This window comes from Mesocricetus auratus, unplaced genomic scaffold, assembly GCF_017639785.1.
Source record: "Mesocricetus auratus isolate SY011 unplaced genomic scaffold, BCM_Maur_2.0 Super-Scaffold_100024, whole genome shotgun sequence".
NCBI lineage: Eukaryota > Metazoa > Chordata > Mammalia > Rodentia > Cricetidae > Mesocricetus > Mesocricetus auratus.
This window is the reverse complement of record NW_024429205.1, coordinates 19,876,979-19,900,576: the sequence shown is the minus strand read 5'-3', so window position 1 is coordinate 19,900,576 and position 23,598 is coordinate 19,876,979. Positions and strand designations below refer to the sequence as shown.

The 23,598-nt window shown below is 50.3% G+C and overlaps 1 protein-coding gene across 1 annotated transcript in view; it reads left to right on the top strand.

Moving 5' to 3' along the window:
• The first annotated feature begins 1,562 nt into the window (after positions 1–1,562).
• Positions 1,563–23,598, top strand: part of Cib4 (calcium and integrin binding family member 4) — a 56,778-nt gene continuing 34,742 nt past the window's right edge. The window contains exons 1-3 of the mRNA XM_005073514.4: positions 1,563–1,718; positions 2,167–2,201; positions 12,805–12,901. Of these exons, the coding sequence (XP_005073571.2) occupies positions 1,569–1,718; positions 2,167–2,201; positions 12,805–12,901 (282 nt within the window). The 5' untranslated portion in view covers positions 1,563–1,568. The remainder of the gene's footprint in view (positions 1,719–2,166; positions 2,202–12,804; positions 12,902–23,598) is intronic.

The following is a 23,598-nucleotide window of genomic DNA, read 5'->3' as shown; positions in this document are numbered from 1 at the left end:
ATTTTTTATCCTTGCAATTTTAGAATTGGGGACTTTTATAAGTCCCATTTTAGAGATGGGAACCGAAGTTTATAGTAGTTTTATGATTTTCTTAAAGTGACAAAACTTGGCCTTTAACATTTCAAAGTCTAGGTTCTCGATGGCCGCATGTAATAGCTACTGTCACTGTCTACAATTGGGCAAGCCTGGCCTACAGCTCAAAGGCTACATGTGTCCCAAGGCCCACAAAGTTATGAACTTACTTAAAACATTATGGGTGTTCTCTCTGTCTCTGTCTCTGTCTCTCTGTCTCTGTCTCTGTCTCTGTCTCTCTGTCTCTGTCTCTGTCTCTGTCTCTCCCTCTCCCTCTCTCTCTTGCAACTTGACTGCTCAGTTTTCAAGCCTGAACTTCATGGATGTTATAACATCAAGGGGTAGGATGTGCCTGTCATCTTGGTGTATATTCATGCCTCTGTAATGTTACCTCTGGTGACATCGGCTTCCAACTCCAGGGATGTGCGTGTACATGGAGTGCATATATGGGGCCAAGTATGTGCATAGTGTGCATAGGGTGTATGTATGGAGAACGGATATTTTGTAGAAGTCGATTTTGAGAGTTGTTCCTCTCTGGTGTCCAGTGACATGCCCGACACTGGTGACTGTTCAGTAAGCTTAGGCCTTTCTGTCAGTCTCTACCTCTGTGGAAGAAAGAGAGGCAATAGTGTGCAGAGAATTTCTAGAGAATTTACCACATCAGAGACCCACACTTCTCCCAGGACAGTCTGTGGCTGTCTATGCTATAGGCTGAAGGGACTCTGTGTGTACTATGAGGGTGGGTATACAGAATACCCTGGAGGAAAGCAGGGAGAGGATTTCGGGGGGAGCCCAGAACTTTAGCACCAATGGTGGTGCTGCTTATCTTCTCTGGGTTTTGGTTTTGGTTTGTTTTCTGACCCACAGTCTGCCCGTTCTACCCAGCTTTCTGTCCCCCAGAAAAATCAGAGAGTGATGCTGCAGTGCTCGGTCCATTTGCCCTTGACCATAACCAGAGCAGCTCTGTGATAGGAGCCCTGACTTCTGCCCCATCTTGGTAGAAGAAGCCTTAGACCTCATCTTTGTGTAGGGTCCCTTCATGTCGTCCAAATTCGAATGCACCTTCGGTTCCTGCGGGGACTCAGTCCGATGGTGTTCAGTGCCCTCCTAGATCCCAAGTCAGGGTTTATGTTTCTCCATCTCAGTAACCCACACCCTGCGTGGTACTCAGGCTCCGGCTCTAACACTTAGTGACCCCTTTGTAACTGCCAACAATTGCCGCCTGCATCAACTCAGTGGACCCCACAACGGTCCTGCAATGATTATCCCCTTGAAGAGGTGAGGGCACAAAGCATTACAGAGGTTGTGTAGCTTGCCCCAGGTCACCCAGTGAGCACGTGGCAGGGCTGGGATTCCATCCCAGGCATCGTGACTCCCTGAGTCAACAGTCTTAAGACTGCTTTTTGGCCTGCCTTTCCGTTTGTTGTTTTGGAGGTGACGTCTCTTAGCCAGGGCACCAAAAGAACCTGTTTGCCAACTCGGGGGCAGAAGGTGGAATGCTGGTCACCATAGCAACTGAATCAACGGACGTGCACCAGCTGCTGAGCCCTTGGGCAGAGGTTCTGCTGCTGGCAGGAGGAGACGGGGTTGGCATGGGGCAGTGTTTGAGGTACCAGATGCAGTGGGAGGACCTGGAAGAGTACCAGGTGGGTAGTAAGGTCACAGATTTGGGACAGAACTAGGGGCTTCCCAGGGCTGGAGGGACAAAGAGGAGAATTCTTGCTGAAGCTCAGGAGAGGGAAGCAGGCCGCGCTGATGCTGCTCGCCTCTGCTGAACTTGTATCTATGTTGACTCAGACCAGTGCTCTCAATCTCCTCACCCCCAGCCCCTGTCCCAGAGCCCAGGGTGTTGTTTGGCTCTGAATGACTCTCCCAGTCTGGGCTACTTTGCCTGCTTCCCATGACACGGCAAGGAGGGTATGGTACCACTTTGCCCTTGGCTACTACCACAGCCCTGCTCCTGTGGGGTGTAGAGCCTTCATCTCTTCAACGGTATAACGAGAGAATGCCTTCCATGTCCTGCAACTCCATGCTCGTCCAGGGGTCACCGTGGAGCTGGACTGAGTGGCAGCTCATCTCTCTGGTTTGTTGCAGGCTCTGACCTTCCTGACGAGAAATGAGATTTTGTGGTGAGTAGAGGCCCCATTCTCCTTTCCTCTCCCTGATCTGGGTTCTTTCCTGCTATGGCTCCACTCTGGTCCTGTGGTGTGACCTCCTGTTCAGAGCCACACAGCCTGAGGCAGCATCTGGGGTGGACAGGAAGTTGTGAGATTCCACTCGAGTGGAAGGACACACCAGGCCTGGGCTGCAATGCTGTTACTACCACCCTAGGCCGAGGTTCTTCATAGCTACTGGGATTCCTTGGATAATGAGGAAAATGGAGAAAGGCTTAGTAGGTGAGCTTATCTGGGCTAGTCACTGGTTTGGTGAGCTTGGAAGCATCAGGGACACTCAGGACATCAGGACTGCTACCTGGCTCCCTGGCTCCTGTCAGGGCCCGCTCTGTGCTCGATACAATGGAAGCAGAGAATGTGTTTCCAAGCAGCACCCTGCCCTGTGGGAAAGCTCTTGGCCAAAGACCTTATCGATCCAGAATGTAGATGTGACAAATGGCTTCATAGGGCATGGGTGGGATGACTAGGATAGATGTGTTTGGTTAGAGCCAGATGCTCAACAAATACGCGTGGTGTGCAAACCTGTGTGGTGTATAAACGAACTTTCCAGGACACTCTTGGGAGAAGTCAGTGGAGATGGGAATGAGGAGACATTGTCCTGGACACACACACACCCCTTGACCTCATTGGCCTGACCCCCTAAGCTCACACCAAGCCCTCTGAAGGCCGCAAACATTAGCCTCTCCAGGCACAGTAGGGTAACTAGGTGACAAAGGGTTATAGAGACCAGGGACAATCTTGAGGCTGTGCTATTTTTCCTTTGAAAAACACTATTTATTTACTTTTCTTTTTCTATGCTGGGAATCAAAGCTAGGACTCGATCCATGCCAGCCAAGGACTTACGACTGAGCCACACTCTGAACTCACTTTTTTACATGGAGGAAATAAAAGGCAAACCTCCAAACAAGCTGTGTCCTATACGCGCCTAATCCCTATTGATGTTTTCTATGATGCATTGCATAAAAAATAAATAAAATGAGATGAAATGAGACATTTAGATATGACTAGATAGCCCATGTTCTAAACGAGAGCAAATGTCTCCGTTCTCTCCTGTGGGTCCTTCCTCTTGACTCAGCTCCCGTGCGCCGTCGGACGTCAGTTCATGAGTCTCTCGCCCATTCACTTCGTAGCTTCCTGTACCCACATCCCATCCCTTTTGTTCTTTGAAGCCGTCCTCTTTGCTACCCGTCCTTCTTCAATGGCTCTGGACCGTTCCCTTGCTTTGAGGAACTGTAATTCAATACCAGACCCTGGTATAGATACTTAACCTGTGGGGTGGTTGTGATGGTGGTGGTGAGGACTTGGGGAGAGAGAATGTGGAAGGTAACCGTGTTTTCCCTCTTGAGCATTGCTCCCCTCCATTTTCCTTTGCTCTGCCTTAGCCTCCCAAGCATGGGGTCCTTGGAAGCCAGCCATCCTTAAGGGCCCTCGCCCGTCTGAACCGACCACCCAGGTCTTCAGCTGGCACCTGGCTACATCCTCTTTCCATCCCACTTCTGTCCCCATCAAAGGTAGCTATTGTGGTTTGAATGTAAATGTGCCGGCAGGCTCGTGTTTGAACACTCCATCTCCCGCTGGTGATGCTATTTCAGGAGGCTATGGAACCTTTAGAATGTGGGGCCTCACTGACAAATGTAGGGCTGTAGAAACAGATCCTGGGGTTATGGAAACTTATGCTTCCAGAGCTCATTGCTTCTTAATCCACTAGGATTGACTCGGCCAGCCCATAAGTCCCCAGGGCTACAGATCCAGCATCCCAGCTGCCCACCCCAGCCACCTTACCTTTCTCCACCATGAAGGGCTGTATTCCTTCCAACCACGAACCAAATAAACTCTCATAAGTTATTTCTGTTAGGTACTCTGTCAGAGCAACGAGAAAAGTCATTAATACTGTGTCCTTATGTAACAGGCCTGGCAGAAATGAAAATATTTTAATGAGACAGTGTATCTTCAATCCATCAGACTATTCAAACAATGGATCCCAAAGAGATGGGAATTTCCCCCTAGGAACCTCATGCTGGGAGAAGGAAAAGGTGCAAGCCACAGGGGGGATCTTGGACTCTTGAAAGAGGCTCCACACAGTTCTATCCATTTGTCAAACCACCTTACAGAATGAGACTTGAAAGCCCAGATGGGTCAGTGGTGGTGGTGGGGCCACACCTTGACCTGAACTGCTTAGATGTGTGTCCGTGTATGCATGCGCATCTTTGCCTCTCTCTCTGAACTTTTAACCTTGCTGAAGATGACTTGGAAAGTCATGGATCCCTTTGTCCCTCTTCCCATTGTGGCCACGTTGAATAAATCTTTTTCTGCTTTCCACTATTAATGTGGCTCTTTTAATTGGCTTATGAAGGACCAAGTTTGGGACACAGTCTGTGTGATCCCCCCCCCCCAGTTTGATAACACTTCCCCTGGAAAAAGTGCAGCTTTAACTGTTCAAATATTGCTAGGGAAAGCTCTGCATCTGCTCAGACCAGACCTGTCCCACAAACTTCTCTTGAAGCTCTTCCTGGATCACCATGACTGACAGCTCCATTCTGGAGCACAAGGTGTCCGTGTCTCACGGGATAGCTCTTGCAAGGAGGCTTCTACCTCTGAGGCCATGGAGAGGAGGATGGGTAACTGTTGGGTAGAGGGCACCCTGCCTAGTGAAGACATAGTGGAGGGTATGGTGCTCAACTCCTGTTCCTCATCTGTCTGCACACCCCACACCTTCAAGTAAGATGGACAAGGGGACAGAAACCCCAAGATGGAGGGGTGATACTGGACAGGGCGCTGCACCTTCAGTAAAAGTGATACCCCAGCGGGGCGGTGCTGGCCCTCACCTTTAGTCCCAGCACTCTGGAGGCAGAGGCAGGCAGATCTCTGTTTGAGACCAGCCTGGTCTACAAGAGCTAGTACCAGGACAGGCTCCAAAGCCACAGAGAAACCCTGTCTCAAAAAACAACAAACAAACAAACAAAAAAAGGTGATACCACAGCTCAAGGAACAGTTGAAGATATGGCCAAGGGCCTCAAATGACAAGATGCTCAGCTGTTGTGGTTCAAAATAAAAAGATACTTTGACTTGGTCATTCTACTCGCACCACGATGGTTCAGGAAACACTGGCGCTGATTCACCCACCAGTGGGATGCTGTCCTGGGTGGCTGGAACTTCTATGGAGAACCTTAGAAGTATAATGTTCAAGATTATAAGATTAAATTAGGAAAGCAAAGGGCATGGGGCTTCCAGTTAATATGGAAAATGGAATACCACCCATGTCTGTTCCCTCTACCAAAGAGAGAGTGAAGGCATGTTTTTAAAAGAGGAAATGATCCTGTAAGCACAAAAAGAACACCGTAGATGAAGAAGGAAGGCCAACAGAAATATGAGAAGTACCAGGTGGACAGTCCTTGAATCAGACTCAGACGTGCAGGAAGCTGAAACAACCCCAGCTGCAGGGTCTGGAGTGACAGAATTGAAACCCAGAAAGACCAAGGGAGCTTGGAACGCCCTGGTGCCGTCAGATGAGAGCAGAAAGGGAAACTGAGGGTATCAGGCAAGTCTACCTCTTGCTCTGTGATCCACTTGGCAGTCATGCCTCACTCCATCAGTGGAGGAGGAGCTCACCACTGGATGAGAGTTATAGCCAGACTGGCAGCTGGGGCCACCAAGGGCAGGGGGAATCTTCCACTCAACCTGCAAAGCCTTGCTGTAAGTCTGGCTTGAAGGCCAAGGGCCTCTACATGTCAAGAGTGAACCAAAGAGCCTTCATGTATCATCCTGCCATCATGACATTTCAGGATGCCAAGAAAATGGGGAGAAAGGAGGAGGAAAAGAAAGAGTCCATACCCAGTGGGTATATGGAATCAGAACAGCTCTGGGCTTACATCGAAGTCCTTCAAAACCCTTAGGGAAGAAAAGTTTCCAATCTAGAATAAAGCTCCTGGATAAACTATCAATCAGAAATGTAAGTGGGATAACGATATCTTACATGCAATTAAAAAATATTTGAGGCAGCTTTCTTTGAGGATTTGCTTTGCTAAAATTAGTAATCAAACTGGAAGAAAGACACAGGACCCGCGGAAAAAAGGATTTTACCGTAGAGGATGGAAAAATTAATTACAAGGATGGCAAGAAAGGGAAAAGCTCACGCAGGACAATGGAAACAGGCCTGGAAAAGAATCAGTTCTTTACAGCGCTGTAGAAAGTTTGGCGGACGAGCTCATGGTAGGCATGCTACAATCTGAGAAAAAGAAAACAAAGCAATGGTTAACTCTGGGAAAAACAAAAGGCATCCGCAAGAAAGAAAATGTAGTCATGTTACACAAGGGAAATCAGCTGAGAGCAATGCTTGACTAATAAATAAAATATAATAGTAATACGGTAAATACAGAATATCGACTCAGGCAAATTGTTTTAAATTGGGACATCGGGAAAGGAGACTTATATAGAGAAATAAATCCTCTTCTTAATAGGGGCATGTCACAAGATAATGTCTATAATGAAACGGTACTGACAAGTGGTAGCATTAGTTCAGTACTTAGAAGTGTTGTATAAATATTAAGGAAAAAAACCAAGAGGAAATAATAAGCTGTTTGTAAAATGCCTCTGGAGAACAGGGTAGATAAGTGTGGGGTGCAGGATATATGTCATCCTGACTGTAGGCTTCACAAGTGCTTATGGTTTTTAGTCTATTGCAGTGTGTTGCTTTGGCAAACTAGATTGAGAGATACAAGATGCTGCTGGTTTCTGAAGGGAGGGGTCTTTTCACACCGAGACGTGGGATACCCAGAAGGGTGTGCACAGACTGTCGACAGGCCAGCTCCTCAGTGCATCATGGGTAAAGGAAGAAACAGCTTAGATACTGGTGCATAGTGTGGCCTCAGAAAGTTCTTGGCTCTCAATGCATGGGGGGGGGAAAGGGTCATGAGTTGCTAAGGTCAAGCTGGACCACATCAAGCCCCGGTCATTTTTGAATGTTTTTTTTTCTTAAGTGGCCTCAATGATAGTCCAGTTGAGTCGTGCTGGTTCCCTGGTGAAAACCATGCAGAAATCAATAGCAGGTGGGAAGGCAGTGTAAGATGTCTCTCCTTATTCGTATGAATAAGCACATAAAGGCCAAGTCACCAGACCCACATACCTTGTGACCAGAGCCCTTTGGATGAATCCTTGACACTCTGGAGTCTCTGGAAGCATTGTTCCCAGACCCTGCTCAGGCTGGTCCACCCATGGTTGCCTCCCTCCCCCTCCCTCCCTCCCTCCTCCCCTCCCTCTCTCCTTCCCCCTCCCTCTTTCCTTCCCTCCCTCCCTCCCTCCCTCCCTCCCTCCCTCCCTCCCTCCCTCCCTCCCTCCCTCCCTCATGTTGAAGACTGACCATAGGGAATCACACATGCTAGGCAAATGCTCTGCCAAGCCTCTTAGGAAGCCACTCTTTCTTCTTAGCCTCCTGGAGACACAGACTTTCTGGTCCCCATGCCTTGTTCTACCCATTAGCTCCCCGGGGCTCCCTGGAGCAACTGAGGCTCCAGCACATGGACTATTGCAAGTTTTCTTCCTGGGAGTCACGAGCCTGGGTTTGAGGCTCAGCTATGTGACTGGAGCTCGGTGTCCATACCATAAAACAATGTCAGGGGACTCAGCACCAACCTCACAAAGCTGCTGTAGGCCAAGGAGATGGCAGGCCATTGTGTGAGCAATGTGCACCCAGCTGGGGCTGAACACACATAGCTGTTGCTACCAGGCTATTATTCCCCTTCTGCAAAGGAGGGAACTGGTCCAGAGAAAGACACCGATTCTCCCAGGGTCACACGGCTTGGAAGGAAAATTTTGCATGTTTGGGCCCCAGAGCCCGGAACCCATCTGTACGTTTGGGTTCCTGAGCCTAGGCAGGAACCATGAGCTTGCATTAAATCTCTGATCTTGGTCTTGCAGGTCTGGGAGAGGCACCTGGAAGCTTGTAGAACCTGCTCATTGTCCTGGGTTTGAATAAGAACCCCAAGGCCTAGCGGGGTACAGAGCCATTTACAGGTTCCCTACAGGGTTTAACAGTGCCCCCCACCGTTTGAGACCCACTAAACTAAAAAGTCTCAGAGGCCGCGATGGTGGGATGGCAGAGATGGGCACAGACTTTTGGAGCCACAGATGCCTGACTAGAGGGATCCAGGCAGGGGGTTCACCATGACCCTCATTCTCATGAGAAACTGAGGCTGTGGGAAAGGGAGGGGAGAAAAGAGAGAGAAAGGAAGAGGGAGGGGAGGGGAGAGAAGAAGGGGAGGGGGCCCCAAGGTCACACAGAGAGGTAGCTATCAGCAAAGTAGACTCTGAGTCTTTCTCTCGTCTGGGAGCCAAGCGTGGAAGTGAGCCCCACCCAGGCTGCCTGGCTGTTGGCAAGCTGAACGTGTGAGTTTCTCAAATGGCTTTGACTTTTGAGTCCATTAGTGATTAATTCAGAGCTCCATTTCGAGCTGGCTGATCCATATTTGGAGGAGGAGAACATTCTGTGGCAGCCGAGATGCAGCCGTGATTCATCTGTGGACAGCTGGTCCCTGTGGCCGTCTGGGAAGGCATGGAGTCTGGGCAGGGCTCCGTTCAGCAACCTTGCCCAGAGTCGGGAATGGGTGCATAGAGTCTCTCACCTGTGAACCCTTTAAGGGGAGCTAGCACAATGCAGGTAATCCATTTTAGAGTTCAGTCATCCACTCTTTGTTTCTTCCCAGTTGTATGGCCTTGGGCATACTAGGTAAACTCACCAAGCCTCAGTTTACCCATCCACAAAATGGTCACTTACACCTCTCCCATAGGCCCTATTGGGAAGATGCTAGGAGGTGACATGTCTGGGTATGCCCAAAACACAGTGTGTGGTCAGAAGAGGGGTGATGACAACTGTAGGGCCTTCCCAGTCTCCCTTCTCAGGACTTCTGGGTGGAGCCCTGGTGTCTGCAACTCACACTTTAACACCCACACCCATGTGACTCTGGACAAGGCATCTACCGCTTCTGTAGAGGAGTGGTCCCTGCCTTGCTGGGCCCTGCCTATGGTATGGAGAGAGAAGCAGTCACTCTAGGTATACACCACAAGAATGCATTGCCAGGAGGCTTAAACCTAGTGAAGATCTGGGGAGATGGCTCAGTTGGTAGCGTGCTTGCCTGGAGTTCGGTCCCTAAAACACATGTGAAAATGCTGAGCCCTGCTTTTGACTCAGAAGTGACAAGACAGAGACGGAATCCCTACAGAGCCCTGGCCAATAGTCTAACTGAATTGGTGAGATGTGGGTTCAGGGAGATATCTTGTCCCCGCAAAATAAGATGAACAGTTGTAGAATAAGACAGTGAACATCCACATCTGGACACATGTATTCTTAACACACACACACACACACACACACACACACACACACACACACACACCCCAACACACACCTAGTGAAAGTCTGTCTTTTGTCTGGACATGATGGTTGGTGCACACCCTTAATTCTAACACTTTGGAGGCAGAGGTGGGCAGATCTCTATGAGTTCAAGGCCAACTTGATCTAAAAAGTGAGTTTTAGGCTAACGGAGGTTACATAGTGAGACCTGTTTGAAAAAAGAAAAAAAGGAAGGAAGGAAGTTGATTTGCAGCAATTCTAGCAATGACAGTGACAAAAACGTTCCTTTTGCCCTTTGAGGTCAGCAGGAAACTTCCAATAGGAATGGCTTTTCTTTCCTCCTGTTGATCTGAGACGATCCTTCTCGCATCCCAACATCTTTTAGAATCCTCTCCTGACTTCTGCACACCCTGCTCTCTTGGCTCCCTTTTACACTTAACACAGAGCCGCTGGGGACAGTTCAGGGTCCCTTACTAGATTGACAGGGCAATGGCTCTCTCCAAGTGTCTCCAAGCCCTGGTCCACCTCCCATTTGCCAGGCCCTCCCAAGTCAGCACAGAGCCTGCCTGGAAAGGCCCCGCCTCCCATTGAAGAGGCAGGAATAGAACCCATGTCTCTGGTCTCTGGTCCCACGTTTAGTAGGGAAGGAAAAGGATTCACATGGGTTTGTCTGCCTCATTAGTCAGCATCCCAGGAGGATGAAGGCAGTATCCTCAACTGCAGTCCTGGGAGGTGATGGAACGGGGGAAACATTGCAGAGGCTGTGGGAGGTGTCTAAACACCAACTGTCCCTGCTCAGGGCTGAGGGGTCCTGGTGCAGGCCAGAGCTGCTGCAGCTGGCCTCCTGGAAGGGCAGATTGTGCTGAGCTTGTAAGGACAAGGGAGATGGACCCTAACTATTCTCTCAAGGCTTCCAACTTCCTGCTCGGGCTTTCCCTGGGCCCAAGCCCATTTGGAAAGTTGAAGGCCAGCAAGCCGGTCAATAGGTGGAGACCAGCCTCTCAGCGTGCAAAACTAGGCCGCATTGTGGACAAACGGAATCTTGGCTTATTTTTCCTCCACTTGTCCATGGCTGAGATTTACAGGATGCTTTCCTAGTCAGCGAGCTGTGACAAGATGAGTGGCTAAAATGGGAACAGAGGATGGCTCTGCACGCTGCTGCCGGGCACTGCTGGGGCCTCCTCCTCTACCCCTGATTCTCTGGTCAGAGACACCCCTGAATTCTTCACTTAGTCACGTGTCCCTAAATCCCCACGGACTAAAATTCATCTGCGTTTATCTGGGGATGTCAATGGAGGAACTGTGAGTTATTCACTCCAGACTGTGAATTAAATTGCTAGCTCCTGGCACTCGGGGGAGATTAGAGGTTTGATGCAAGAGAAAGGCAGAGTAGAAACGAGGTGGAGGAGAGAAGGATAATTTTGAAGCTTAAGTGGGGAATCATAAAAGAGACTGGAGGGCTGGTGAGACGACTTAGCAAGTACAGCGCTTACTACGAGGCCTGGGAACCCGAGCTTGACATCTGGGACACACATGAGAGAAGGAAAAGTAGCTTCCAGAAGTTGTTTTCTGATCTCCACGTGCAAGCAGTGGCATGTGCTCGTGTGTGTGTGTGTGTGTGTAATAATAATTGAAGATGCAGTAACAATAATTAAAAGTGAGGCTGGAAAGAAAGCTTGAGTGAGGTAAGAGGGCTCCCTGTATCTTCCTCCATCTTACTCTAGCTGAAAGTTGTCCACCAGCCAAAAGGAACCATGTGCTAGATGTGCAGAAGAACCCAGAGAGGAGATAGGGACTCAGGTCTATCCTCACATAAAAACATATTTTAAAGCTTATTTACACCTTAACACACACACACACACACATGCATGCACACACACACACACACACACACATGCACACACACACACACACACGTATGCACTTCCTTTCACATACGTTGAACCTGAGCTGCAAGAGAGGTATCGATGGCTTCAAAGGATGGAGCATTAATTTGCCCAAGACTGCACGGCTTTGCCCAGTCTGCTATCTACCCTCTCCCCCACTGGCTGCCACAGTCACTGGCCTTGTGGTCCCAAGAGCCTGCTGGTGGCCAGAGCCTGCAGTCCAGGATAGGGGAGAGGAACAGAGGCTAAGAGATCGTCTTCTCTTGGCCTGGCCAAGGGTTCCTTCTTATTGTGTACTCAGTGGTCACGCAGCCACACCACTCCCCCCTGCCTGCTGGTTACAGAGTTGCCTGGCTGCCTGCAGACCGACTGTCTGGTTACAGAGTTGCCTAGGGCGCCATGAAGGGATGAAGGCAGGAGGCTAGCTCCCTAGGACTTCAGCCTGCAGGCGCTGCTTGTTGCTACCTGTGAGTCTGGCTCGGCTGTCAGGTTACCAGCTGCCAGTACATGGGTTTTGAACCAGGCTTCTGTGTTCACCAAGTGACCTCTTTCCTACACGCTGAGGATGAGGGCATCTGGATGTCCAAGAAGGATGTCTCCATCTGTCCCTGAGGGGCTGGGAGGAGCCACAACAGAAGTTCCTGCCTGTGGTAGCATTATTATTTTAAGCTGTGTGACTTTTGTTTATGCTGCATTTGCCTAACTCGGTGAAGCTGTGATTCTTTGCCTATCTAAAACACCTGATGGGAGCTGAATGGTCGTCCAATAGCAGGGCAGGAGCAAGGATAGGTGGGACTGGCAGGCAGAGAGGAAAAACAGATGGGGACAAGGAGAGGAGGACATGGGGGGGGCAGTCGCCCAGCTACGTGGCAACCCACGGAGTAAGAGCAAGATTTACAGAGGGAAACAGGAAAAGCCCAGAGGAAAAAGGTAGACAGATAATTCACGTTAAGAAAGGCTGGCTAGAAACAAGCCAAGCTAAGGCGGGACATTCCTAACTAAGAATAAGCCTCCGTGTGTGATCATTTGGGAGCTGGGTGGTGGGCCCCCCAAAAGAGAAAGTCATCTCACTACACCTGCCTGCTCTGACGTTCGAGAATGAACGCTGTGGAATGTGGCCTGTGTAACACAGCCGCTCTGCTGTGTGTGTCCTGGCTCTTTTTTATGCCCCCACCCCCACGGAACATGGGAGGATTGGGGATGTGCCCTGTTCTGTATTAGCCCACTCTTAGTCCTCTTTCCTTCCTGAGACACCCTGCACACACGGGCAGGGGACCCCACACCCCCTTCATTCCCACGTGACCATTATGCCTGCCTTCTTTCTCAGCATCCATGACACCTTCCTGAAGCTCTGCCCCTCAGGCAAGCACTATAAGGAGGCCACACTGACGATGGACCAGGTCATCTCTCTTCCTGCCCTGAGGGTGAGTCCAGGATGGGGAGGGGCAGAGGGGGCCCTCCATGCTGAGTGTTAAAGGGGCTCTGGGATTTCCAGGCAGAGGGCCCATCAGGACGTGGCCTTCAAATACTTTTCACACAAATCTGTCTTCCCTCCATCCCCATCAGACCTGGCCAGACAGGAGTACTGACTATTGCCCTCTCTTAATCGAGGACATCCAGCCTGGACTGTGAGAGTTACCCCAGATCTCCCCTGTTAGGTGGAAGCTCTCGCTGGCCCAGTCACAAGCCTCCCATCCCCAGCTTGTCAGCCCTTCTGAGAGTCATCTGATTGTGACACACTTTTTGGGGCTCACCATTTACTGACCCCAGAGACCCCGTGCCATCTCATTCCTTCTGCTGCCCTTTGTATCCCAAATGTTGTGAGTAAGAAAGTGGGGGATCCCACACAGGACCACCAGGGGCCTTGAGGAAGCCATAGGGCTCCTTCAGGCCATCTGCCCAGCCTCCTTCGGCTCTTCTCTTTGCTCATGCCATGTCAGGGAAATAGGGCTCCTGTAGAGGGGCGGAGAGCTTCCTCAGGGTCTCCTGGGAGAAGCCAGAAGGAGAGAGTTGGGGAGCCTGAAGGTTGTTCCCTAGCCTGCTTTTGTCCATTTCCAGGTGTTTAAAGAGAGCACTCTGATTCCATCTCTTCCATTAATTTCTCATCTTTCTGTCCATCTGTCCATCCATTCACGCTGCTAACTTCCCCAAGCTGGGACCCCTCAGACACGCAGGCCATGCTGAGCCATACGCAGCCTATATCTTTGAGTGAAGTCCCTCACAAAACCCCAACCTTTCTGAAAACAGTAGGTTTGTTTGGTTGTTGGTGTCAGTTTTGGTTTTGGTGTTTTGGAATGCTTACAGTTTTTAAGTATGAAGTTTGTAGATGGCTGCCATTTCACAGTACCAAAGGCCGGCTACACCCGCAGGAGTAACACGCCCGTTTTGCTCTGGCTTCCTCTACTTTCCAAGGCTGAACCCTACACTCCATATTCCCAGGACAGACAGACAAGCAGGTGTGTGTGCATATCCATACTCTGCTCTTGGGGTGAGTCCTCGGTGTCCTCCTACGTACGATGGGAGGCGTGGCGAGGTGGCAAGGAGACTCCGGGCTCCCAGCAGCCTGCAGTGCTCAGCACTATCCCACACCTCTCAATTCCTTAGGGACAGTGGCTTGAGACTTTCTCTGTTATGAAGAGGCCCCGCCCTTCCCCAGGGCAGCCTGGCCACGCCCAGATATCCACAAGGACTCCCCAGTCACTCTGAGGTCTTATTTAAATTTGTCCATCGTTTGTGACAGGTAGCCTTGGGTTGACAAATGGCAACTCTCAGACTCCTCACACGTCATTTGGATCTTGGCGGAATAGTGATCTGAAGCAGAGAGGGCACACCTTCCCTCTGTCTGGAACAGGATGGACTCTGAGGGCAGGGCTGCCTCTGAGATGAGGCCCAGGAACCTAAGAGGAGGAGCTGGCTACTGAGTGAGGATTTTTGTAGTCATTCAACCATTGCTGCGATTCCTCCTAAGTGGCAGTCGGGGCCCTCAGGTGCAGAGAAGGGTGGGGAACCCACCCTCAGACAGGTTTGAAATACAAGTATGGAGAAGGTCAAAGAATGAGAAAGTGTGAGCAGGGGTAGAACTGCCCAAGGACTGTGCCCGTTTTCAACAGTACAAGGAGATACTTCTAAATGGTCAAGACTGCATGGGGAATGGGCCCCCACCACCAAAAGGAGCCAAGCAGGGCTTGCCAGGAGGCCCTTGGCAGGGGGATTCTGGCATGTACTTGGTACCAAAGGGAGCCTGGACTAGATGCCTCCTTGGAGTCTGTAGTTCTGGCTCTGGGGTGGGTCTCGTCCTCTTCGAGATCATTCTCCACGGTGATGTTTTATTCCAAAACCGAAGTTTGTTTTCAGCAGGGACTAGAGATACCAACCTCCAATTTTTCCAAATAAGGACATTTAAAAAATATGTCACCCGTAATCACTATCAATTCACTTTTAAAATATGTTAATTTTAGCCAGACCTGATAGTGTATGCTGTAATTCCAGCACTTGGGAACTGGAAGCAGGGGGGAATCGGGAGTTCAAGGCCAGCCTGGGCTACATGAGACCCTGTCTCAAAACAACACACACACCAAAATTAAATGAATTAATGAAGCACACACACACACACACACGCACGCACGCACGCACGCACGCACACACAGGCAAACAGTATCATCCCAGAAGCAAGAACCTTTGTCTTTTGTTATTGCCATTCCCCCAATTTTTGTCTTTATCCTTTTTCCATCAGTTGTTAACCACCATCCACTGGCTTCAGGCTGGACATAAACCTACACCACTGTCCCCTACAATCTTGGGCAAGCAGAGGACTTCGCAGCCCAAGGAGGGGAGCCCAATGACTCATACAACCCAGAGCTTTTTCCAGGACAGACAGGAGGGTGGGGGCAGGGAACTTTAGGGACTGGCATAACTTGGTTAGGGGACTTGGACATTCTGAGAAGAGTGAAGTTCTGTTTTCTTAGTGTGAGTTGCATCATGGAAAAAGCAGGCTGGTGACTTAGAGAGCGAGGCACGAGAAGGTTCCGGGTAGCAGAGATAGCCGGAAAAGCCTGTGGACAAAGACGCCTACTGGTTGGGACACTGTGCCCCTTTTCCACATGGGGTTTTATGTTCTGTTTGTCTGCTGTATTTGATGTCTTTTAAAAGTCAATTAGCTCAATGTTTCTCTTCCTGTAAATAATGATCTTGCTTTCTGTAAACACCGAGAGTGTGGCATGGCGTGACTCGGGTTTCTGGTTTCCTGGCCCAGTGTCTTTGTGTCCACCTGGGATGATGGCTGACAAAACCAGAGAGAAGGTAGAGTGGTCTTCAGGAAAAGGCTTACACCCTACTAGGCCATCTGCAGCCTCCCCCTCCCCCACTCCCTGTCTCCAAAGAGAACATTAGGTTGCTCTTCTGAGATCTCAGCCCCTGACCCTCCTGGAGGTGTTTAGCTCCGCCCATGACATCCCACGCATGCATCATCCCCACTCCCGTGACTTCTCAGCGTAGTGATCAGATAATTTTAAGACAAGGAACATTTGGTGTTGTGTAGTCAGTGTTTGTTGTTGTCGTCATTTTTTAATAAAATACTTGCAACAGGCTACTTCACTGAAAATTCAAGAAGTTTATTTAGCTCAAGTCTGGAAGCTGCAGGCTTCTAGGAGGGACCTCCCCTTGGCTGTGTCTCATCTCAGCAGGAACCACATGGCTGTCTCAGTGCCTGTGTGGTCTCTCTCCCTCTCCCTTTGAAGCTGCTAGAATTCACTCACAATGGCCCCACCCAAATGATTTTATCTGATCTAATCACTTCCCAAAAGCCTCACCTCTGGCATCGTATTAGGAATGCCTTTCTACCTCTACATAAAAGCTTCCTACATAAAGAAAGCTTCATGGATTAAACTCCTTCAGTGAGCAGAGACGGGGACAACTGTATCCAAACTGTTAGCAGGTGTTTCTGTCACGATGGCTGAGAACCCTATTCGAGCTGTGAAATAAATGTGGAGAGTTTTTCTTTCTGCACATCTTTGTTGTTATTTTTTCTAGATATAATAATTGTTTTTGCTTAGTTTTCTTTGTACATATCATTAACTCATCATCAAGGCTCTACCAATTGTCTAACTCTCCAAGAGCCTTCAGAAGGGAGGATTTTCTGTGTGTTTCATTTTCTTAGGGAGGTTGTCCTTGGCGCCTTATATTTGCTTTAGTTGGGAGAGGGTTGCACTTTGAACACAGAGCACATCAGCATCCTAGATATCATTTCTTCCCCATCCTTCAGACCCCGCATCTCACTTGGATCTCATTTCAGCCCCCCCTTACATCCTTTAGTAGCTTTCTGACAAAGAATACTGGGAGCTAAGTGTCTTGTGACCCCATACACATATGAAAATGTCTTATTTTCCCTTCACACCTGAGTTGAATTATAGATTGGAAACCAGTTTTCTTCAGGATTCGGGAAGTACCACTTGATTACAGTTTAGCGTTCACTGTTGTTAAGGAGAAATCCAAAGCCTTTGTTTCCTGAGTGTGTGTGTGTGTATGTGTATGTGTGAGTGTGTGTGTGTGTGTGTGTGTGAGTGTGTGTGTTTGTGTCCTGCTGTTCTTGTGTCTTCATCCATGCTCACTTTCTGAAAACCTGTCGCTCTCACTCACTGGCTGGGCGTCAGACTCAGGCCAACACGCTTGCAGAGCAAGGGACTCTTACCCACTGGGCCATCTCTGTGCCCTCCCTTGTTGTCTGTGATAGAGCCTTTCACTGGTTGGGGACTTATCCCTAGGTCTAGGTAGCCTGTCCTGCAAGCTCCAGGAATCTGCCTGTCTCGACTTCCCAGAGCTGGGCTTATAAGCATGGACTACCATGTCTGGCGTTTTGACCCAGACTCAGACTCAAATGGGTTCTCCCGTGTTTGTAAGGCAGACGCTGACTGTGCCATCTCCCCAGCCCTCATGTCTCCTTTCTGGGCTTGCTTCTTCAACTTTTCTCCTTCAGCCATAATGAATTTTCCACTCTCCCCCTTTAGTGCTTGGTTTCCAGGAGCTCATTTGTGTTCTCTGCTTCTCCCTTTCTGGAGTAACACCTGAGTGCGCTCATCTTCTCTGATCTTCCCTTTGAGGTGTTTTTTGCCATTTGCTGCTGTGAGCCCTTGCCTTTCATGCCAGAGGCCTTCCTTGGATATCTGGTAATCGTTTGCTCATAATGAAGAGTGCGAATGGTTGCCAAAAAAACTGTTTCAAAGCTTGAGCCTGTGGGTGGTGTCTGTCAACTGGAGTGCCAATGGAGAGTGAGCTGAAGGGGCCATTTTTTGAGGATTCCCTAGAAACACTGGCGTGTTCTGTGAGCCAGCCTCCTAGAGCCAAGTGGAGAAACAGGCTGGATGAGGCTGGGTTTAACATGCACTCATTTGTTCAGTTCCCAGTCTGCAGTGGTGTCTGGTGTCCCCCAGAAAGGCGCTAATTGGCTCTCACAAGAGAAGAGCCTCCCTCCCTTTGGTGAAGCTAGAGACAGGGCAGGCCCTCAGCACGCAGTGTGGAAGGCTCCAGAATTCTAGATGCTCTGAGACCCTTGCCACAAACCGTGTACACAGGCCGCCACCTTGTCCAGCACTGCCCGGGTGTGCAGACCCAGGGAGAGCAGGCTCGGGTCCTGATTTCTTGTCTCTCGCTACTGGTCACTTACAGCTGGCTCACCTTGTTTCCCGAGGGTGTGTCTGTTAACTGCTGCTCTCCCCTTGTATTCTGTGTGTGTTTGTAGCTCTGCTTGATCCCTTAATTTCCGCTGCAGTGGGTGCCAAAGGGCATGAGGTCAGTTGCAAGTGTCCCCCGCTCCTGGGTAAAGTAAGACACCGCAAATGCCAGAATCTCCCACACGTGGCAGTCACACCAACTTTTGTCTTCTGCTCCCCACTCCGCACCTGCCAAGTGCTCCACGTGGTTGGTGACCTCAGAGCCCCATGTCTATATGGCCCTCATTTCCACCCTCAAGCCAGACACCCAGCAGGCCTCTAGAATCCTCCCTCACCTTCGGGGGCTCTGCCAAGGACCCCTAGGGATGTTGCTCCTCTCAGAGAGGAGGAACCATGGATGAGAGAGACTTTTTTGGGGGGGTGGGGGCGGGGAATGCCTGGTGTAGAGGGACTTTCGGGTACCCTTATCATCCACTCACTACAAGTAGGATATCACTGCCAGCAGCTGGCTGTGCACCGTGCAATCTCCAGCCTTATCGAGCCTCTTGTTGGGATGGTCTGGGCAAAGAGCAAGGGGGCCATCAGTCACCTCCTTGCAGAGCCATTTCCAGATCTTGGTGCCCAAACTTGGTTCCCTGTTAGTCTTATACAGCTCCCTGTGAGTGGGGCCCTGCAAAGACAGATCTAGCTAGACACACCTTACATAGTCTCCATCTGCGTTCTTTCACACTTCTTAGTGCCAAAGGAAAGGCTTTCTGGGGGTCAGGCAGGCTGCAGGGCAACACACCTCCAGAGGAGCTTCTTAGTATGTCTTAGTATGTCCTGGGACTAGGCCAAAGCAATGGCTGGGCACTCAGGAAACCTAAACAGAGACTTCCCTTGTGACCCCTGCTTGGTTGGATGTCTACCCTGAGACAGGCTAGAATCCCTGGCCTCAAACTGCTATTATAAGTGGTAGTCTCACTTCATCCCGTGGAGCCCTTCCAGCCTCTGAGGAAAGGTGGATGGGAGGGAGAGCCAGTACCCGGATGCCGAGGGTCTCCTTGAATATTTAGCAATAGACTTGCTCATGAGCATCTTATAGCTGTCACTGCACGTGCACATTCTAAGGCAGAGGGGCCTTCGCAAATGAAGAAGCCAAAGTTGGCAGATGAGAAGGGACACACAGGTGACAGCCCCCCCCCAAGCCCAGGTGTGTCCACGCTCTATCTTCAGAATGGCTATACATCCTGAGGAAACACATAAGAGCGTCCTGAGATGAAGAGATGACAAAACTCTACTAACACCCAGGACAGCCCAGGGAATGCTATTGTCATCCAGTGAACCCAGCAGCAGAAGGGGACAGCTGGGCCTGGTAATAATCCTTCCACTGTATTTAGGACACTATCCTGAGCCCCTTTCATTCTTGGCTATTTTTTCTGGCATGCTATAAAAAACTAATCTAAAACAGCAACAGATTGGATGGGTGCGACAATCCTGGTGTCTGGCCCTATATACCTGCCCACTGCCCTGGGTCACATGGCTATGAGCTGTGTCACAGGCTGCCTTGTTTGAGTCTCACGCTCTGAGGCACTTGGGTATCTTCCTATGGGCAAGGAAACTGAGAGACCAAAAGTCTGACTCAAGGCCTTCTAGCCCCCCAAATACACTTGGACACAAGGGTTCCATTTACTCTTCTCCATTGTCTAGAGAAAGCGGACTCAAAGTGGACCGTGCATGTGCAGAGGTCGGGAGCAGGAGGCAGGATGGGAACCAGTTATTGCTGGCCTGGGTGGCTGATGATTGACTCTATAGGATGCAGAAGGTCACATCGTGAGTCTCTGTTTTGCTGGGGCTTCTACATAGGTCTCCGTATGATGGCAGGGCCCTTCCCACCCTTAGCACCCAGTCTCTCTGGCTCCTGGGACAGGCCTGGGAATTGTCTGATTCCTAAGTCCCCAGACTGGGCTCCACCCCTAGTACCCAGACTCCTGAATGGGACAAATGTTCCACTGAGAAAAAAAGAGAGAACAAAGAGCCTGTTGGACTCCCAGGCTCCCACCCTGAAGCACCACCTCCGGGGGCTTGAGGTCACTTGGAGCTTTTCACCCATCCAAGACAAGCAGCTGCATCTCAGAGATAAATAAATACTAGGAGTCGATCAGCGACTCATTGCCTCTCCAAATGGAAACTACAATCTTGGTTTCTCTGCTCCCTCAAGGGCTGCACAGCATCGGTCTACTAGGCAGAACTCAGGCCAGCTGGTTGCTCCAGCCCAGCCCCTAGCTGTCCTAAAATTTGAGCTGTGCCCAACAGGGTGTAACTCATACATCACTTCATTTAATTCTACAAGGTAACTTTGAAGAAGTGGTACCCTCCTCTGCATCAGGGATGATCAAAGGGGTTAACAGCTCATCATTCCAAACAGGACTGAAGTCCATCTCAACCTCCAACTCCCTCCCCAAGGCCCTACCCAGCCCCAGTGGGAGGGTCCAGGCTCCCTGATGTCGAGTCAGAGCTGGGAGGGCAATTTGGCAGCTGGCTCACTCTGCATTTTCAAGCATCATTAGATCTTTTTTCTGACAACTTCATCAGTTAGCAGGGCTTGGAATTGGCAAAAATCCTTATTTAGACATTCAGCCAAAGAATTAAGGGGTTTGTTTCAGAAAAAGCTCAGTACTGTGGGAAACCGTCTCTGTTCTGGGTTGAGCAGTGGCACAGGGACAGGGTCTGACATCCATGCCTGGCCTTGCTGCTGGCACCCAGTAGGTCTTGGGCGCATCACTGGTCTTCTCTCAGCCTCAGCGACCTCAACTTTGAGGTGGATCCACTCCCAGCTCCTACCAGGTAGCTAGGAAGCTGGGGAAGGTGAAAGAAAGGCCTCGGTTCCGGGTTTGACTTTTCTCCGCTGATTTTCCTCGGTCGGAAATGGGGAACCCACAAAGATACCAAACCCCCTTTCCCCCATTCCCTCTGGGGGAGTTTTGTACCCTGCAGCCAGTGAGTAGGCCCAAGGAGAGGTAATGGATAGACTTTCCCACAACCCACCTGGTGCAATTGCTCAGTCTATCCTTCACCCTTCTTGGGACAGGAGTGGAGAGGCTTATGTTTTCATTTGCACACAGTTCTGTTTCCCCGTCCCCTCACATGTCACATTGTAACGGAGAATCTCATCCACCCTGGGTAATTACCTGCTGTTACTGTCTCCAGATTGGGGGGGGGATTGGGGCATGGAGTTGCTAAGTGGCCTGTCCACAGTCACCCAGATAGAATCCAGCAAAGACCAGAATTCAAATCAGAATGTATGCCCAGGGTCTAACCATCCTTGCCACTTCGAGGTTCCTGGATGCTTCCCCCAGCCAGGCACTTCACGGATTCTCTAATGATTCATGACCCCTCAGCTCCCAAGGGCAGAACAGATTCTTGGTGCTGTGAAGCCCTAAGAGGCATCTGGTGTTACAGAAAAAAGCTTCTGGGCATAATCGAATTTCTCAGTGTCCTTGCTTTTAAGATGGGAGTGACGCATCCTCTCTGTCGGTTCATGTAAGGATCCTGTCACACTGCATACATCGATGTGCTTGTTGCTCCCTGTGAGAGGGTCTGGAGTTAGGTTGGGATAAGTACCACTCGGGAAGGCTGAAGGAACAGGAGGCCACGTGGAAAAAGGGTCATCCCAGGTATCTGAGGTGGCAGGGGCAGCCTGTGGCCAGACTAAGACAGGGGTGTGTGTGTGTGTGTGTGTGTGTGTGTGTGTGTGTGTGCGCGCGTGCGCGCTGCCTCTGTGTATGTATGTGTGCTCACATGCATGCATGTGTACTGCCTCTGTGTGTGTGTGCACGTGTGTATATGTTGCCTGTGTGTATTACCTCTGTGTGTATGTATGTGTATATGTGTGCAGGTGCATACAGATACATGCACGCATGCCTCTGTGTGTCTGCATGCTTTGCTTCTGTGTGTATGTTGCCTGTGTGTGTGTGTGTGTGTGTGTGTTGCCTCTGTGTGTATGTATGTGTATATGACTGCAGGTGCACACAGTGCACACACACATGCCTTTGTATGTGTGTCTGCATTCTTCTATGTGTATGTTGCCTGTGTATGTGTTTTATGAACCGACAGCAAAGCAGACCCTTTCATCCCCAGTGCCTATGACACAGTTGAAACTCTCCTGACTGTAAGACTTGGGCCTACGTTCCCAGCAGTACTAAGGGAACAGGGAGCTGAGGATCTGAGGAGGGGCCCTGGACCTGAAGATGTGCTTGTCCAGCACCCCAGGCCCTGCCCTACCCTCAGAATACAAGATAAACAAGCTCTCCCCAGCTTTTCAAGAGTGCTGGTCCCCAGGGCCTTCTCAAACTGCTGGCTGGAGGCTCTATTCCCCTCATGTCTTTGCTGATAACTTCATTTGTGCCCCCAGAGACCTCAGACTGGTTTAAAAATAGAAAAAAGTAAACAACGTTGTTCCTCATGCACCCCTGTCCCCTTCAGGCTTCCTAACGAGGTGCTGGCTGGGACCGCCAGGGCTCTGTTCCCAGGGTTTTTGACCCTCTGCCTGCTGCCGCCTCCATGGGGACTAGACGCCCTGCAGCTTTGAAGGGCTTCCTGGTGGCCTGGGCACGATGCAAGGGGGGAGGGACATGCCACCTGCCATGTGCTGCTGATCACAGCACCCTACACAGATGCAGGTGGGGACATCTCCCAGGTGTAGAGGGACAGGCTCAGCTATGAAGGGACCTTCTGGGCGTCTCTCCCACTTTTGGCTCAGCCTCCAGCCAGAGCGCTCTGGCTCCTTTCAGAAGGATCGGAGCCCTCTTTGAGTACCAGCACCTTCTAGGCAATTCTGGCTCGCCATTTAGTATCCTGACCTTTAACTGGCAGCCTGTGTCACACCTCAGTTTGCTCCAAATAGTAGCACCTCAGCCTACCTCAGAGGGTTTTGTGTTGGCTGGATGAGAGGTAATCCAGGGAAGTGATGGAAGGGGTGGGGGATGGGGGTGGGGGGTGTCAGTGGTCCTAGAGGAGCGGCAGGAGGGAGGGCAGGACTGTGTTCTGTGAATGGCAGAACCACTGAGGGAATCGCCCATCTCACACACGAGAACTGGAGAGAAGTTATATGTCCCCAGAAAATCGAGGAGGGTTCAAACCCCCTACTATAGGAAGATGACAGAAAAAAATCACGGTATTCCCAGAGAAGGAGGACTTGAGACCATAACCGCACGAGCTGGCTGATGTCCTGCAGGGGACCAGGCTCCTGGTGGTTGGTTGGTGAGACTTGCAGCAAGGTGACGAATGTCCTACGATTCTGAGAGTCTTGCAGCCTTAGAAGAGCTAGGTTCTGGGAGAGAGGTCGCCCTTTTCCTCACTCTGCCTGAGGCCAAGTGCCAGAAGTAGATGGTGGCCTATCTAGTGTCAAAAGAAGGGGCTGTGACACAGCTCCTCAGGTGGCAAACACCAAAACCCACTAGAAACGACTTCTCCCC